General features: G+C 46.9%; 1 protein-coding gene across 3 annotated transcripts in view; it reads left to right on the forward strand.

Annotated features, from left to right (window-relative positions):
* The window catches only part of LOC106563437 (leucine-rich repeat and calponin homology domain-containing protein 2), an 87,101-nt gene that overhangs the window by 26,621 nt on the left and 41,903 nt on the right, over positions 1-18,577 (forward strand). For all 3 annotated transcript variants that reach the window (XM_014129007.3, XM_014129008.3, XM_014129009.3), the window contains exons 2-11: positions 5,382-5,526; positions 6,276-6,402; positions 6,501-6,606; positions 13,045-13,181; positions 13,751-13,881; positions 14,394-14,481; positions 14,675-14,771; positions 14,895-14,989; positions 15,589-15,656; positions 16,001-16,105. In XM_014129007.3, the coding sequence (XP_013984482.3) occupies positions 5,382-5,526; positions 6,276-6,402; positions 6,501-6,606; positions 13,045-13,181; positions 13,751-13,881; positions 14,394-14,481; positions 14,675-14,771; positions 14,895-14,989; positions 15,589-15,656; positions 16,001-16,105 (1,099 nt within the window). The remainder of the gene's footprint in view (positions 1-5,381; positions 5,527-6,275; positions 6,403-6,500; positions 6,607-13,044; positions 13,182-13,750; positions 13,882-14,393; positions 14,482-14,674; positions 14,772-14,894; positions 14,990-15,588; positions 15,657-16,000; positions 16,106-18,577) is intronic.

Consider the following 18,577-nt stretch of genomic DNA (forward strand, 5'->3'; position numbering starts at 1 on the left):
CAACCGAAGACTCGTTCCGCTAGTTTCTTGTTTCAGCAAGCAGCAACAGTTTCATCATGTTGTTGAGAACCCATGTTACAGCGGAAACGGACTCAACTGCACGAATGCCCGGCTGTCCCGTCTTCAGTCAACTGTTTGTAAAACAATATATATACTGTATTTTTAAACGGTTAAGACTGTTATTTTATTTCATGACGGTCTTCATCCATAACCGTCAGTTATATGGTAATTGTGCCAGCCCTAAATCTGAGGAGGTTATTGGAGTTTTTGTCACATTTCATGTGATGGAGCAATGATGTATCCATCTTCCTGCCTCAGAACTCTGCCTCAGGAACGGAGTTAAACACAAACACTTCCTTATGGAAATGTCTCCCACACAGTAAATGCTGCAATTTGTAACAGGCTTACTCAGAGATGGCCCCCTTATGTTCATCCAAAACAGCTCTTTCTCTCTGAACAGAGCTACAATACTAAGCTACAATGTGTGTGATAAACAGTGGGGTCTGACTAGCATTGATGCTTGTTGTGATCCCACTTTGCCTTTGATGGCTTGTCTCTGCCATGTGAGATTTGACTGGATGGTAGCCCCAGGTTCCTATTATCATTTGCCTGACTGGTAATTCCCAGAAAACCTGAAAGAAAGGAATACGTCTCTCATGAGTGGAGGAGATGCAATTGGAATTCATCCTGGTTGGGCTTTTACAGGTTAAAGATGTACAGAAAGACAATAAAATATCTGGATTTGAGCTTGTTTAAATGCAAGGATCCGTTGGGCATCTTTATGCAGTCTTGGCTTTGAGATTAGTGATGAGAGAAAAACAAGGCCATAATATCAAGTAGTCTACCAAGGCCTGCGAGTGGCCTAGAGATAAAGCTTTAGTCCTGCCTTCTCTGCCCTCTAATTAAATAGACAGCATTGTTTTGGCAGACAACACCCTCCTACTCACCATGCTGAACACTCACCCATACATACAGACACAGGGCTGAGGTCAGTTTGTTAGATTGTTCAGGAACCAACTCCCTCTGTGTTTGAGGAGCTCGACCTTTGTTTTAGTTTCATTTAGAAATCAGTTGTATCAGCACAACCTCCTTCCCTCCTTTGCATGCAAGCATGCACTACTGAAGCAAACACAGACACGCATATCAAGGCATATACAGACGTCCCCCTCATGTGAGCGTCTTGCAGATTCAGTTGCTTGCCGCTCCCCTCCTCTCTGCGTGTGGTTGCCATGGTATCGGTAGCCAGGACCTTCACAGTTCCTTCACGGAGCACTGCAGAACTCTCCTTCACAGAGTGGGGGACACATATGCAGAGCCTAGACTACTCATGTATGGGATCAGACACTGATAGGCCTCTTACATTACAGTTACATTCACAGGAAGATGCACTATGTAGATGTTGTTAGAATAGACAGAATATGCAGTGAACAGAGCTATAGTGATCATTCCACATTGTGCATGAACCATGTGACGGAATATCAGTTGTAACGCACAGTGTGGTTGTGGTAGAATAGTGTGTGAGGAATTGAGGAGGTGGTAAACTAGAGTAGGCAGCTTGTGGTGAATGGAGAGTGGTGCAGTAGGTAGGTACAGTAGCTGTATTGCAGACCGTGTCATTTGTGAATGGAGGAGCTGCAGTGAGTCTGTTCCAGGGGGTGTAGGAGGAGGCTCTTCCTCCAGACATCATCTTATTCATTGGTTCTCTGAGAGGCAGTGGTGGCTGCCAGATACCACTGCTGGGGATGGAGCTGAGGTTAGAGCTGAGGCTAGAGCTTAGGCTAGAGCTGAGGCTAGAGCTTAGGCTGAGGAGGGGTACAGTACAATGTGCCAGGCACTACACTCGCCATCACATCAATTATTGGACAGAGGGATGGGCCTACTGCATCACAACCATACAATCTTATCTGAAAGGGGCAGTGACGTGTTCTTCACGGCTGTCTCTCTCGCTTCTCTTCTCTCCACCTCTCTTTATCAATCATTCTTCTCATTACGCACCGTTTCATGACCCATGAAATGAGTAAGCCCTGTGAGTCTAATTAATTCAGAAAAATATTACTGTGAACGAGGGCAACATATTTATACTCTCTTTACACCAGGGGTTCTCAAAGTGGGGTCAGCTGTACTGCAGGGGGTCCGCGGCCAGGTCTATAAAAAATATATAGTTGAAGTCGGAAGTTTACATACACTTAGGTTAGGGTCATTAAAACTCATTTTTCAACCACTCCACAAATTTCTTGTTAACAAACTATAGTTTTGACATGTCGGTTAGGACATCTACTTCGTGCATGACACAAGTAATTTTTCCAACAATTGTTTACAGACAGATTATTTCACTTATAATTCACTGTATCATAATTCCAGTGGGTCAGAAGTATACATACACTAAGTTGACTGTGTCTTTAAACAGCTTGGAAAATTCCAGAAAATGATGTCATGGCTTTAGAAGCTTCTGATATGGACATCATTTGAGTCAATTGGAGGTGTACCTGTGGATGTATTTCAAGTCCTAACTTCAAACTCAGTGCCTCTTTGCTTGACATCATGGGAAAATGAAAAGAAATCAGCCAAGACCTCAGAAGAAGGTCATCCTTGGGAGCAATTTCCAAACGCCTGAAGGTACCACGGTCATCTGTACAAACAAGTATAAACACCATGGGACCACGCAGGCGTCATTCCACTCAGGAAGGAGGCGCGTTCTGTCTCCTAGAGATGAACGTACTTTGGTGTGAAAAGTGCAAATCAATCCTAGAACAGCAACAAAGGACCTTGTGAAGATGCTGGAGGAAACAGGTACAAAAGTATCAATATCCACAGTAAAACGAGTCCTATATCGACATAACCTGAAAGGCCGCTCAGCAAGGAAGATGCCAGTGCTCCAAAACCGCCATTAAAAAAGCCAGACTACGGTTTGCAACTGCACATGGGGACAAAGATCGTACTTTTTGGAGAAATGTCCTCTGGTCTGATGAAACAAAAATTGAACTGTTTGGCCATAATGACCATCATTATGTTTGAAGGAAAAAGGGGGATGCTTGCAAGCCGAAGAACACCATCCCAACCGTGAGGCACGGGGGTGGCAGCATCATGTTGTGGGGGTGCTTTGCTGCAGGAGGGACTACTGCACTTCACAAAATAGATAGCATCATGAGGTAGGAAAATGATGTGGATATATTGAAGCAACATCTCAAGACATCAGTCAGGAAGTTAAAGCTTGGTCGCAAATGGGTCTTCCAAATGGACAATGACCCCAAGCATACTTCCAAAGTTGTGGCAAAATGGCGTAAGGACAACAAAGTCAAGGTATTGGAGTGGCCATCACAAAGCCCTGACCTCAATCCTATAGAGAATTTGTGGGCAGAACTGAAAAAGTGTGTGCGAGCAAGGAGGCCTATAAACCTGACTCAGTTACACCAACTCTGTCACCCAACTTATTGTGGGAAGCTTGTGGAAGGCTACCCGAAACGTTTGACCCAAGTTAAACAATTTAAAGGCAATGCTACCAAATACTTATTGAGTGTATATAAACTTCTGACCCACTGGGAATGTGATGAAAGAAATAAAAGCTGAAATAAATAATTATCTTAACTATTATTCTGAAATTTCACATTCTTAAAATAAAGCGGTGATCCTAACTGACCTACGACAGGGAATTTTTACTAGGATTAAATGTCAGGAATTGTGAAAAACTGAGGTTAAATGTATTTGGCTAAGGTGTATGTAAACTTCCGACTTCAACTGTAATGTATACAGTGAGGGAAAAAAAGTATTTGATCCCCTGCTGATTTTGTACCTTTGCCCACTGACAAAGAAATGATCAGTCTATAATTTTAATGCTAGGTTTATTTGAACAGTGAGAGACAGAATAACAACAAAAAAATCCTGAAAAACGCATGTCAGAAATGTTATAAAATGATATGCATTTTAATGAGGGAAATAAGTATTTGACCCCTCAACAAAACATGACTTTGTGCTTGGTGGCAAAACCCTTGTTGGTAATCACAGAGGTCAGACGTTTCTTGTAGTTGGCCACCAGGTTTGCACACATCTCAGGAGGGATTTTGTCCCACTCCTCTTTGCAGATCTTCTCTAGCCATGTGTGATTTCATAGTTTTGATGTCTTCACTATTATTCTACAATGTAGAAAATAGTAAAAATAAAGAAAAACCCTTGAATGAGTAGGTGTGTCCAAACTTTTGACTGGTACTGTATATATATTACATTTTACTACCAACAGATGTAACTACTTTTGGCCAAGGGATCCATAGAATACGTTTAAAGTGTGTAATACAATGTAATATTATTAACCTACAATGTATGTTCTTTCCCCGGGCCCGAGGCTTGGTTTGTCTAGCCATGTACTGCAGACGTCATAATAAAGCTCCAAGTAGGCTATTCTTATCTCACTCGTGTTGCGTTGTGATTATGAGGGGGTCCCTGATGAATTTGCTAACACAAAAGTGGTCCCCGGCCCCCAAAAGTTTGAGAAGCCCTTCCTTAACCTCTCATCTTAGCAGAGTATTATCTGTCATTGAAGCCTATAAAGTATTATAATGTGCCTTTCATGATGAGGACTGAACTCTGACTGATTAACTGTCTCCGGTTCACCAACCTGTGGTCAGTAAATTCCTGGCATCTATTTGATAAAAGTATCCACTGCAACAGCGCCACAAATGTCCACGAAACACTCAAGGACCAAGGTTAATTTTGGTTTGATGCAGAATTTGAAAGAGTATGGGTCAACAGCTATTACACAGACACAAGCAGAGGAGTTGGCCAGACTACTCTCATTGAATGGATATATCGATATGGGGAAGACTGACTGGATCTGGAACTGGATATGACTGTGTGTAATAGAACTGTGCTCAGGCCTAGTGGAATTTCAGCTGTCTTTGAGAAACATGCCATGTTCCCATTGATCACTCATTCAGACATATTGACCAGTCAAGACTGCCTGGAATCAATTTACTCTCCCAGAGGATTTCATCCGACCCAACCGACACGCTTAGGAAAAAAGGTGCTATCTAGAATCTTAAAGGGTTCTTCGGCTGTCCCCATAGGATAACCCTTTGAAGAACCCTTTTTGGTTCCAGGTAGAACCCTTTTGGGTTCCATTTAAAACCCCTTCCACAGAGAGTTCTACATGGAACCCAAAAGGGTTCTCCTATTGGGTCAGCCTAAGAACCCTTTTTTCTAAGAGTGTATAGCAGCTTCTGGAGGGACTGTTTGGATCCTTTCTTACATTACATCCTGATACATACAGTAGCCAACACCTGATCTGTGCTACTTGATGAAGAATTTGACCATACATGTATGACAGTATGTAGTCCCTGTGTACCCATGACCCTCACCTGCTGTCTGTCTCTTGTCTGTCCCTCCCCCAGATCTGTCGAAGAACAGGCTCACAGAGATCCCTCCAGAGGTGTGTCTGTTTGCCCCCCTTGAGTCTCTCAACCTCTACCACAACTGCATCAAATGCATCCCTGAAGCCATCATCAACTTGCAGGTGCTGACCTATCTAAACATAAGGTCAGTGATGACTCATGGAACACTGTGGTGTGATCTGTTGACCCAATGACCTCATACTGTAACATGATATCAGCATTGTAGTAACCTGGTATAGTTAAGTATTATGGCAGCATTGACTCAATATCACATTTTCTTTCCGCTATCCGTAGCCCTTTAAATGCAATATAACCGTGCTCAAAAAAGCCTCAGGTAGCTTACACCAGGTGCATTCCTCTAAGTGTCTGGAGTCCTCGTTCTAAGAAGCATCATAAGATACTACAACCATGATATCACCAGGCTAGAGGAAGTACAAGGGCCCATGTTCACTGTTGTTCTGCTTCATCTCAGTATGGAGTTCTCCTTTCAGGGGATTCACAGGATCAAGTAGCCAGAGCATTTCCTCTTTCACAGTGGGAGAAATAGGCCTACACTATGTGATGTTGTTTTGAATGGTTCATTTTCTAGACACAGTTAGGCTGCGTTTACACAGGCAACGGCAATTCTGAGCTTTTTTCTAATTATTGGCAAAAGAGCTGATCTGATTGGTCAAAAGACCAATTAGTGGAAAAATAATCTGAATTGGACTGCCTGTGTAAACACAGCCATGGATATCAGTCTGCTCTGGTCCTCTGTTTCACTAACATTTTGTTAACCCATTGAGGAGACATTCATTGCTTGATCTTTTCCTGATGTCCCCAATGTTATCCTTGCACACAGGATAAAACTTTCATACTGCCTATATTGTACATGTGTATTTTGTGTTTCTATAGCCGGAACCTTCTCTCAACATTGCCAAAATACCTGTTCAACCTCCCTCTCAAAGTGCTGGTGGTGAGCAACAACAAGCTACTGTCTGTCCCAGAGGAGATTGGGAAGGCCAAAGAACTGATGGAACTGGTGAGCACAAGCCCAGAGCTGATTAAAAAAAAACACTGCAGCTATATTGTTACTGGTCTGTCTGTGTGTGACATCCTGCTTCCTGTCTTCCCCTGTAGGACATCAGCTGTAATGAGATACAGGTGCTGCCCCCTCAGGTGGGGAGGCTCCGTTCATTAAGGGAACTCAACATCAGGAGGAACTGTCTTCACATGCTGCCTGAGGGTAGGTAGCTGTCTACGTCCTCTCCCCTGGTCTGAGGGTAGGTAGCTGTCTACGTCCTCTCCCCTGGTCTGAGGGTAGGTAGCTGTCTACGTCCTCTCCCCTGGTCTGAGGGTAGGTAGCTGTCTACGTCCTCTCCCCTGGTCTGAGGGTAGGTAGCTGTCTACAACCACTCCCCTGGTCTGAGGGTAGGTAGCTGTCTATGTCCTCTCCCCTGGTCTGAGGGTAGGTAGCTGTCTACGTCCTCTCCCCTGGTCTGAGGGTAGGTAGTTGTCTACGTCCTCTCCCCTGGTCTGAGGGTAGGTAGCTGTCTACGTCCTCTCCCCTGGTCTGAGGGTAGGTAGCTGTCTACGTCCTCTCCCCTGGTCTGAGGGTAGGTAGCTGTTATGTCCTCTCCCCTGGTCTGAGGGTAGGTAGCTGTTATGTCCTCTCCCCTGGTCTGAGGGTAGGTAGCTGTTATGTCCTCTCCCCTGGTCTGAGGGTAGGTAGCTGTTATGTCCTCTCCCCTGGTCTGAGGGTAGGTAGCTGTCTACGTCTCCTCCCCTGGTCTGAGGGTAGGTAGCTGTTATGTCCTCTCCCCTGGTCTGAGTTTAGGTAGCTGTTATGTCCTCTCCCCTGGTCTGAGGGTAGGTAGCTGTCTACGTCCTCTCCCCTGGTCTGAGGGTAGGTAGTTGTCTACGTCCTCTCCCCTGGTCTGAGGGTAGGTAGCTGTCTACGTCCTCTCCCCTGGTCTGAGGGTAGGTAGCTGTTATGTCCTCTCCCCTGGTCTGAGGGTAGGTAGCTGTCTACGTCCTCTCCCCTGGTCTGAGGGTAGGTAGTTGTCTACGTCCTCTCCCCTGGTCTGAGGGTAGGTAGCTGTCTACGTCCTCTCCCCTGGTCTGAGGGTAGGTAGCTGTTATGTCCTCTCCCCTGGTCTGAGGGTAGGTAGCTGTCTACGTCCTCTCCCCTGGTCTGAGGGTAGGTGGCTGTTATGTCCTCTCCCCTGGTCTGAGGGTAGGTAGCTGTTATGTCCTCTCCCCTGGTCTGAGGGTAGGTGGCTGTCTATGTCCTCTCCCCTGGTCTGAGGGTAGGTAGCTGTTATGTCCTCTCCCCTGGTCTGAGGGTAGGTAGCTGTTATGTCCTCTCCCCTGGTCTGAGGGTAGGTACAGTGGGGGAAAAAATTATTTGATCCCCTGCTGATTTTGTACGTTTGCCCACTGACAAAGAAAGGATCAGTCTATAATTGTAATGGTAGGTTTATTTGAACAGTGAGAGACAGAATAACAACAAAAATATCCAGAAAAACGCATGTCAGAAATGTTATAAATTGATTTGCATTTTAATGAGGGAAATAAGTATTTGACCCCCTCTCAATCAGAAAGATTTCTGGCTCCCAGGTGTCTTTTATACAGGTAACGAGCTGAGATTAGGAGCACACTCTTAAAGGGAGTGCTCCTAACCGCAGCTTGTTACCTGTATAAAAGACACCTGTCCACAGAAGCAATCAATCAATCAGATTCCAAACTCTCCACCATGGCCAAGACCAAAGAGCTCTCCAAGGATGTCAGGGACAAGATTGTAGACCTACACAAGGCTGGAATGGGCTACAAGACCATCGCCAAGCAGCTTGGTGAGAAGGTGACAACATTTGGTGCGATTATTCGCAAATGGAAGAAACACAAAAGAACTGTTAATCTCCCTCGGCCTGGGACTCCATGCAAGATCTCACCTCGTGGAGTTGCAATGATCATGAGAACGGTGAGGAATCAGCCCAGAACTACACGGGAGGATCTTGTCAATGATCTCAAGGCAGCTGGGACCATAGTCACCAAGAAAACAATTGGTAACACACTACGCCGTGAAGGACTGAAATCTTGCAGCGCACGCAAGGTCCCCCTGCTCAAGAATACATATACATGCCTGTCTGAAGTTTGCCAATTAACATCTGAATGACTCAGAGGACAACTGATGAAAGTGTTGTGGTCAGATGAGACCAAAATGGAGCTCTTTGACATCAACTCAACTCGCCGTATTTGGAGGAGGAAGAATGCTGCCTATGACCCCAAGAACACCATCTCCACCGTCAAACACGGAGGTGGAAACATTATGCTTTGGGGGTGTTTTTCTGCTAAGGGGACAGGACAACTTCACCGCATCAAAGGGACGATGGACGGGGCCATGTACCGTCAAATCTTGGGTGAGAACCTCCTTCCCTCAGCCAGGGCATTGAAAATGGGTCGTGGATGGGTATTCCAGCATCACAATGACCCAAAACAATCGGCCAAGGCAACAAAGGAGTGGCTCAAGAAGAAGCACATTAAGGTCCTGGAGTGGCATAGCCAGTCTCCAGACCTTAATCCCATAGAAAATCTGTGGAGGGAGCTGAAGGTTTGAGTTGCCAAACGTCAGCCTCGAAACCTTAATGACTTGGAGAAGATCTGCAAAGAGAAGTGGGACAAAATCCCTCCTGAGATGTGTGCAAACCTGGTGGCCAACTACAAGAAACGTCTGACCTCTGTGATTACCAACAAGGGTTTTGCCACCAAGTACTAAGACATGTTTAGCAGAGGGGTCAAATACTTATTTCCCTCATTAAAATGCAAATCATTTTATAACATTTTTGACATGCGTTTTTCTGGATTTTTGTTGTTGTTATTCTGTCTCTCACTGTTCAAATAAACCTACTATTAAAATTATAGACTGATCATTTCTTTGTAAGTGGGCAAACGTACAAAATCAGTAGGGGATCAAATACTTTTTTCCACCACTGTAGCTGTCTACGTCCTCTCCCCTGGTCTGAGAGTAGGTAGCTGTCTATTTCCTCTCCCCTGGTCTGAGGGTAGGTAGCTGTCTATGTCCTCTCCCCTGGTCTGAGGGTAGGTAGCTGTCTATGTCCTCTCCCCTGGTCTGAGAGTAGGTAACTGTCTATTTCCTCTCCCCTGGTCTGAGGGTAGGTAGCTGTCTATGTCCTCTCCCCTGGTCTGAGGGTAGGTAGCTGTCTATGTCCTCTCCCCTGGTCTGAGGGTAGGTAGCTGTCTATTTCCTCTCCCCTGGTCTGAGGGTAGGTAGCTGTCTATGTCCTCTCCCCTGGTCTGAGGGTAGGTAGCTGTTATGTCCTCTCCCCTGGTCTGAGGGTAGGTAGCTGTCTATGTCCTCTCCCCTGGTCTGAGGGTAGGTAGCTGTTATGTCCTCTCCCCTGGTCTGAGGGTAGGTAGCTGTCTATGTCCTCTCCCCTGGTCTGAGGGTAGGTAGCTGTTATGTCCTCTCCCCTGGTCTGAGGGTAGGTAGCTGTTATGTCCTCTCCCCTGGTCTGAGGGTAGGTAGCTGTCTATGTCCTCTCCCCTGGTCTGAGGGTAGGTAGCTGTTATGTCCTCTCCCCTGGTCTGAGGGTAGGTAGCTGTTATGTCCTCTCCCCTGGTCTGAGGGTAGGTAGCTGTCTACGTCCTCTCCCCTGGTCTGAGGGTAGGTAGCAGTCTATCGTCCTCTCCCCTGGTCTGAGGGTAGGTAGCAGTCTACGTCCTCTCCCCTGGTCTGAGGGTAGGTAGCAGTCTACGTCCTCTCCCCTGGTCTGAGGGTAGGTAGCTGTCTACGTCCTCTCCCCTGGTCTGAGGGTAGGTAGCTGTCTATGTCCTCTCCCCTGGTCTGAGGGTAGGTAGCTGTCTACGTCCTCTCCCCTGGTCTGAGGGTAGGTAGCTGTCTACGTCCTCTCCCCTGGTCTGAGGGTAGGTAGCTGTCTACGTCCTCTCCCCTGGTCTGAGGGTAGGTAGCTGTCTACGTCCTCTCCCCTGGTCTGAGGGTAGGTAGCTGTCTACGTCCTCTCCCCTGGTCTGAGGGTAGGTAGCTGTCTACGTCCTCTCCCCTGGTCTGAGGGTAGGTAGCTGTTATGTCCTCTCCCCCTGGTCTGAGGGTAGGTAGCTGTCTACGTCCTCTCCCCTGGTCTGAGGGTAGGTAGCTGTCTACGTCCTCTCCCCTGGTCTGAGGGTAGGTAGCTGTTATGTCCTCTCCCCTGGTCTGAGGGTAGGTAGCTGTCTATGTCTTCTCCCCTGGTCTGAGGGTAGGTAGCTGTTATGTCCTCTCCCCTGGTCTGAGGGTAGGTAGCTGTTATGTCCTCTCCCCTGGTCTGAGGGTAGGTGGCTGTCTATGTCCTCTCCCCTGGTCTGAGGGTAGGTAGCTGTTATGTCCTCTCCCCTGGTCTGAGGGTAGGTACAGTGGGGGAAAAAATGATTTGATCCCCTGCTGATTTTGTACGTTAGCCCACTGACAAAGAAAGGATCAGTCTATAATTTTAATGGTAGGTTTATTTGAACAGTGAGAGACAGAATAACAACAAAAATATCCAGAAAAACGCATGTCAGAAATGTTATAAATTGATTTGCATTTTAATGAGGGAAATAAGTATTTGACCCCCTCTCAATCAGAAAGATTTCTGGCTCCCAGGTGTCTTTTATACAGGTAACGAGCTGAGATTAGGAGCACACTCTTAAAGGGAGTGCTCCTAACCACAGCTTGTTACCTGTATAAAAGACACCTGTCCACAGAAGCAATCAATCAATCAGATTCCAAACTCTCCACCATGGCCAAGACCAAAGAGCTCTCCAAGGATGTCAGGGACAAGATTGTAGACCTACACAAGGCTGGAATGGGCTACAAGACCATCGCCAAGCAGCTTGGTGAGAAGGTGACAACATTTGGTGCGATTATTCGCAAATGGAAGAAACACAAAAGAACTGTTAATCTCCCTCGGCCTGGGGCTCCATGCAAGATCTCACCTCGTGGAGTTGCAATGATCATGAGAACGGTGAGGAATCAGCCCAGAACTACACGGGAGGATCTTGTCAATGATCTCAAGGCAGCTGGGACCATAGTCACCAAGAAAACAATTGGAAACACACTACGCCGTGAAGGACTGAAATCCTGCAGCGCACGCAAGGTCCCCCTGCTCAAGAATACATATACATGCCTGTCTGAAGTTTGCCAATGAACATCTGAATGACTCAGAGGACAACTGATGAAAGTGTTGTGGTCAGATGAGACCAAAATGGAGCTCTTTGACATCAACTCAACTCGCCGTATTTGGAGGAGGAGGAATGCTGCCTATGACCCCAAGAACACCATCTCCACCGTCAAACACGGAGGTGGAAACATTATGCTTTGGGGGTGTTTTTCTGCTAAGGGGACAGGACAACTTCACCGCATCAAAGGGACGATGGACGGGGCCATGTACCGTCAAATCTTGGGTGAGAACCTCCTTCCCTCAGCCAGGGCATTGAAAATGGGTCGTGGATGGGTATTCCAGCATCACAATGACCCAAAACAATCGGCCAAGGCAACAAAGGAGTGGCTCAAGAAGAAGCACATTAAGGTCCTGGAGTGGCATAGCCAGTCTCCAGACCTTAATCCCATAGAAAATCTGTGGAGGGAGCTGAAGGTTTGAGTTGCCAAACGTCAGCCTCGAAACCTGAATGACTTGGAGGAGATCTGCGAAGAGAAGTGGGACAAAATCCCTCCTGAGATGTGTGCAAACCTGGTGGCCAACTACAAGAAACGTCTGACCTCTGTGATTACCAACAAGGGTTTTGCCACCAAGTACTAAGACATGTTTAGCAGAGGGGTCAAATCCTTATTTCCCTCATTAAAATGCAAATCATTTTATAACATTTTTGACATGCGTTTTTCTGGATTTTTGTTGTTGTTATTCTGTCTCTCACTGTTCAAATAAACCTACTATTAAAATTATAGACTGATCATTTCTTTGTAAGTGGGCAAACGTACAAAATCAGCAGGGGATCAAATACTTTTTTCCACCACTGTAGCTGTCTACGTCCTCTCCCCTGGTCTGAGAGTAGGTAGCTGTCTATTTCCTCTCCCCTGGTCTGAGGGTAGGTAGCTGTCTATTTCCTCTCCCCTGGTCTGAGGGTAGGTAGCTGTCTACGTCCTCTCCCCTGGTCTGAGAGTAGGTAGCTGTCTATTTCCTCTCCCCTGGTCTGAGGGTAGGTAGCTGTCTATGTCCTCTCCCCTGGTCTGAGGGTAGGTAGCTGTCTACGTCCTCTCCCCTGGTCTGAGGGTAGGTAGCTGTCTACGTCCTCTCCCCTGGTCTGAGCGTAGGTAGCTGTCTACGTCCTCTCCCCTGGTCTGAGGGTAGGTAGCTGTCTACGTCCTCTCCCCTGGTCTGAGGGTAGGTAGCAGTCTATGTCCTCTCCCCTGGTCTGAGGGTAGGTAGCTGTCTACGTCCTCTCCCCTGGTCTGAGGGTAGGTAGCAGTCTATGTCCTCTCCCCTGGTCTGAGGGTAGGTAGCTGTCTACGTCCTCTCCCCTGGTCCTCTCCTCTCCTCTCTCCCTCACCAACCCCTCCTCTCTGGACCCTAGAGCAGGGACAGATACCAGCTAGGTCTACCATAATCTCTCTCCTTATTCTATATCCAAACCCATGCCTCTTTTGCTTTCTTTCTTTTTCTCTCCCCAGAGCTGGCTGACCTGCCACTCATCAGACTGGACTTCTCCTGCAATAAGATCACAGAGATCCCTCCTGTCTACAGGAGACTCAGGCAGCTGCAGCACATCATCCTCGACAACAACCCTATGCAGTCCCCACCTGCACAGGTATGTGTGAGTGAGAGTGTGTAAGTGTGTGGCAACATCTGTGGTAGTTTATGGCAGGTCAGCCTGCACAGGTATGTGTGAGTGTGTGTCTTCCCTGTGGCTCAGTTGGTAGAGCATGGTGTTTGCAACGCCAGGGTTGTGGGTTCGATTCCCACGGGGGGCCAGTACAAAAAAAACGAACCAAAAAAAAATGCATGAAATGAAATGTATGCATTCACTACTGTAAGTCGCTCTGGATAAGAGTGTCTGCTAAAATGTAAATGCTGTAAATGACATTTTGGCACTGCATGGGATTATCCACAGCCATCTCCTTGTGTATCAGGTATGGGGTGCCGACGAGTTAACACAGGTTAACCTCAGCTCGGCATCATGCCTAGAAACAACCCCCCCTAGCTGTGACAGTTTCCTTGATATACCAGGCTATACCCATAATGGTCGCTGAGGAACAGTTGCACCATCTAGTGGGCAGCTGTCCCCTTATGATTTCATTTCTGCTTGAATGAACACTCGGGCACTTCATTTCAGCACTTGGATATATACTTCATGCACTTTGTATTTGTGTGTTTCAGATCTGCCTGAAGGGCAAGGTGCACATCTTTAAGTACCTGAACATCCAGGCTTGTAGGATGGATAAGAAGCCTGACTCTCTGGACCTCCCTTCTCTGGGCAAACGCTGCCTTCCCCAGCCTCTCACAGACAGGTACACACTCTTATATCATATCATAATTCTATTTATAAACTGGGTGGTTCGAGCCTTGAATGCCAATTGGCTGACAACCAATAACACAGGTATGACAAAACATGTATTTTTACTGCTCTAATTACATTGGTAACCAGTTTATAATAGTAATAAGGCACCTCTGGGGTTTGTGGTATATGGCCAATATACCACGGCTAAGGGCTATATCCAGGCACATCGCATTGCGTTGTGCCTAAGAACATCCCTTAGCCGTGGTATATTGGCCATATACCACACCCTCTCTGGCCTTATTGCTTAAGTATACTACAGACAAGACCATTGACCATATGCATGACTGACATGAATATGCAGTATGTGCCATTAAACTGTAATGACAACTGGTATGACATATTTGAAGATTAATGACACAGGTCTCGACATATTTTGAAGTGCTTATGGAATTGTCATGAATGTGTCTGAATCAAAACTGTCTGACTGTTTATTACTGACTATCCCTTTATATATCGCTGCAGCATGGAGGATTTTTACCCCAGTAAGAACCACGGTCCTGACTCTGGTATCGGCAGTGACAACGGGGATAAAAGACTGTCTGCGACAGAGGTCAGAGTTCACCCACTGTAGTCAGGCTGAACTGATGCCTAGATTGTACTGAGGACTGTTGTGCGTTCAACCATGGCTTGTTGATCCTGACACTCTGCAGTTCTTCTGCAGACATGTTCAGTAGACGTGAACTCTATGCTTTATGCTCACTTTAACACTGAGCCCCCACTTCCTTCTCCCTCTCTTCCTCTAGCCCTCTGACGATGATACCATCAGCCTGCACTCTCAGGTCTCAGAGACGGCCCGCGCCGACGCCCTCTCTCTCCTCTCAAAGATGGACTCAGGCAAAGGTAAGACCTGTTTGGATGCAGTGGATTTGACTGTTTGAAAATAAACGGAGTTTGAGCAATAATGGGCTCAACTGGCAACAAGCACATTAGTCTGAGGTTGAACCTGGTGTGTTGTTCCCGTAGATCAGGTCCCCTTTGACTTCATCGAGCCCAACGCAGAGGAAGATGCTGCCCTGTCAGATGGGCAGCAGAGTGGACCCAACATCTCATGTATAAAGGTATGTCACCAGGGATCCATAGAGAGCTGTATGACCACTACAGTACACCATTAACTACACTAGTCTTCCACTGTTGAGCTATCCCTGGGTGAGCTACTGTCCAATTAGTGCCTGTTATTTTCCACTGTTAGCTCTGAAGAATGGGAGGTTTTGGTACAAGCTTGGTCAGGGCTTTAAACTAATCTTATCTTTCATCGTGTCAAAAGCTTGAAAGGCATCAGGTGTGGAATCTCAAATGCCATAAATTTGATTGAATAAAGCCAACAGATTGTCTCGTTAGGTCTTTTTTGGGAGGAAACCTGTGGAATCAGCTTGAAGTTCAAATGAAATGTGTTGGATAAACTTGGATAAGAGTGTGGGGGTTTTACTTTTAGATATCTGTTTATGGGCTCCTGAGTGTCGCAGCGGTCTAAGGCACTGCATCTCAGTGCTAGATACGTCACTACAGACCCTGGTTCGATTCCAGGCTGTATCACAACAGGCCGTGATTGGGAGTCACATAGGGCGGTGGCCCAGCCAGTTCTTAACTGACTTGCCTAGTTAAATAAAGGTTAAATAAAAATAACATGATTTTATTTACTTTTTGTTCTGTGTGTCAGGAATTGGAGAAGGTTCTTAACAAGTCACACCAAAGCAAAGATAAGGAGAACTGGAAAGAGGAGTCTGGGTAAGTCTTCACTACACTTGAATAGACAGAAGAAAGGAGGAATGGAAGAAAATCCTTTTAACTTCTATAAGTTTGAACTGAAATCATATTGATCTATCCGTCTCCTTAAATAATTAATTTACAACACTAGTTCATGTACTGTAGTTGATAATTAGCAGCTGTAGATGATAGCAGAAGTGACATAACATAATAACAGGCCCAGACAGTAGACATGCTGAGAAGGTTATGTCGTTGGATAGCTGCCACTATAGTAGGGTCACACACTGAGTTAATGCTATTATAGGGAGTGTAGTTGGCATAGGTTTTGGCTTCAAACTGAATTGTCATGTCCCTGTTTCCTGCAGCTCTGATAAAGATCAGCTAGTTGAGGAGGATGAGGATGAGCTGAAGGAAGTACTGGACCTGAGGAAGATCGCTGTCCAGCTCCTGCAGCAGGAGCAACAGAACAGGTAAGAGGCTGAGCTCTGACTCCTGCCATGGCCACTCCTCTCTGACATCACCTCACGCTGAGCTCTACCCTGGCCTAGCCCCATACTGTATCTCTTGCATCCAGACTGAGGAGAAATCAGCACAGAATGCATCCCTGACCAACTGTTCAGACAGATCTGAACACAGTCAGACCACAGAGTGACTTTTGTGCGTCTAGACCCGTGTTTTCAATGCAAGCTTCGTATTCTGATAGAAGTCGCATGTAAGTGTCAAATGTAGACAACTTCTGTCCTCCACACCACTGCTTAGCTCTGCCCTGCCCCTAGCCCCATATCTCTATGTCCTCCACACCACTGCTTAGCTCTGCCCTGCCCCTAGCCCCATATCTCTGTCCTCCACACCACTGCTTAGCTCTGCCCTGCCCCTAGCCCCATATCTCTGTCCTCCACACCACTGCTTAGCTCTGCCCTGCCCTGCACCTAGCCCCATATCTCTTTGTCCTCCACATCACTGCTTAGCTCTGTCCTGCCCCTAGCCCCATATCTCTGTCTTCCACACCACTGCTTAGCTCTGCCCTGCCCCTAGCCCCATATCTCTATGTCCTCCACACCACTACTTAGCTCTGCCCTGCCCCTAGCCCCATATCTCTATCCTCCACACCACTACTTAGCTCTGCCCTGTCCCTAGCCCCATATCTCTATGTCCTCCAAACCACTGCTTAGCTCTGCCCTGCCCCTAGCCCCATATCTCTATCCTCCACACCACTGCTTAGCTCAGTCCTGCTCCTAGCCCCATATCTCTATGTCCTCCACACCACTGCTTAGCTCTGCCCTGCCCCTAGCCCCATATCTCTATCCTCCACACCACCGCTTAGCTCAGTCCTGCTCCTAGCCCCATATCTCTATGTCCTCCACACCACTGCTTAGCTCTGCCCTGCCCCTAGCCCCATATCTCTATCCTCCACACCACTGCTTAGCTCTGCCCTGCACCTAGCCCCATATCTCTATCCTCCACACCACTGCTTAGCTCTGCCCTGCCCCTAGCCCCATATCTCTATGTCCTCCACACCACTGCTGAGCTCTGCCCTGCCCCTAGCCCCATATCTCTATCCTCCACACCACTGCTTAGCTCAGTCCTGCCCCTAGCCCCATATCTCTATCCTCCACACCGCTGCTTAGCTCTGCCCTGCACCTAGCCCCATATCTCTATCCTCCACACCACTGCTGAGCTCTGCCCTGCCCCTAGCCCCATATCTCTATGCCTCCACACCACTGCTTAGCTCTGCCCTGCCCCTAGCCCCATATCTCTATGTCCTCCACACCACTGCTGAGCTCAGCTTCCCCATCCCACCTCTGCTCCCGCTCTCTACCCTTGATCTCTTCACTGCAAGGGCAGGAAGGTCCTGGGATGTTCTTGGAGGAGAGGGTTGGGAAGGAGAGAGACTCTTCTTTTCAGTTTCCTAGAATGTTGGGCGGTGACAATAAGGACTTGATTTACAACCCCTGACAGTTATGGGTTTCTGACTAATTATTGGCCTTCTAACCACAGTTATTACAGTGCATTCGGAAAGTTTTCAGGCCCCTTGACTTTTTCCACATTTTGTTACGTTACAGCCATATTCTAAAATGTATTAAATTATTGTTTTTTCGCATCAATCTACACACAATACCCCATAATGACAAAGCAAAAACAGAAATACCTTATTTACATAAGTATTCAGATCCTTTGCTATGAGACTCGAAATTGATCTCAGGTGCATCCTGTTTCCATTGATCATCCTTGAGATGTTTCTAAAACTTGATTGGAGTCCACCTGTGGTAAATTCAATTGATTTGACATGATTTGGAAAGGATTACACCTGTCTATATAAGTTCCCACAGTTGACAGTGCATGTCAGAGCAAAAACCAAGCCAATAGGTCAAAGGAATTATCCGTAGAGCTCCGAGACAGGATTGTGTTGCGGCACAGATCTGGTGAAGGGTACCAAAACATTTCTGCAGCATTGACGGTCCTCAAGAACACAGTGGCCTCCATCATTCTTAAATGGAAGAAGTTTGAAACCACCAAGACTCTTCCTAGAGCTGGCCGCCTGGCCAAACTGAGCAATCAAAGGAGAAGGGCCTTGGTCAGGGAGGTCACCAAGAACCCGATGATAACTCTGACAGAGTTTCTCTGTGGAGATGGGAGAACGTTTCAGAAGGACAACCGTCTCTGCAGCACTCCACCAATCAGGCATTTATGGTAGAGTTGCCAGACAGAAGCCACTCCTCAGTAAAAGGCACAACAGCCCGCTTGGAGTTTTCCAGAAGGCACCTAAAGGACTCTCAGACCATGAGAAACAAGATTCTCTGGTCTGAAGAAACCAAGATTGAACTCTTTGGCCTGAATGCCAAGCGTCACGTCTGGAGGAAACCTGACATCATCCCTGCTGTGGGGATGTTTTTCAGTGGCAGGGACAAGGAGACTAGACGGGATTGAGGGAAAGATGAACG

This window comes from Salmo salar, chromosome 11, assembly GCF_965601325.2.
Source record: "Salmo salar chromosome 11, fSalSal1, whole genome shotgun sequence".
In the NCBI taxonomy this organism is placed as follows: domain Eukaryota; kingdom Metazoa; phylum Chordata; class Actinopteri; order Salmoniformes; family Salmonidae; genus Salmo; species Salmo salar.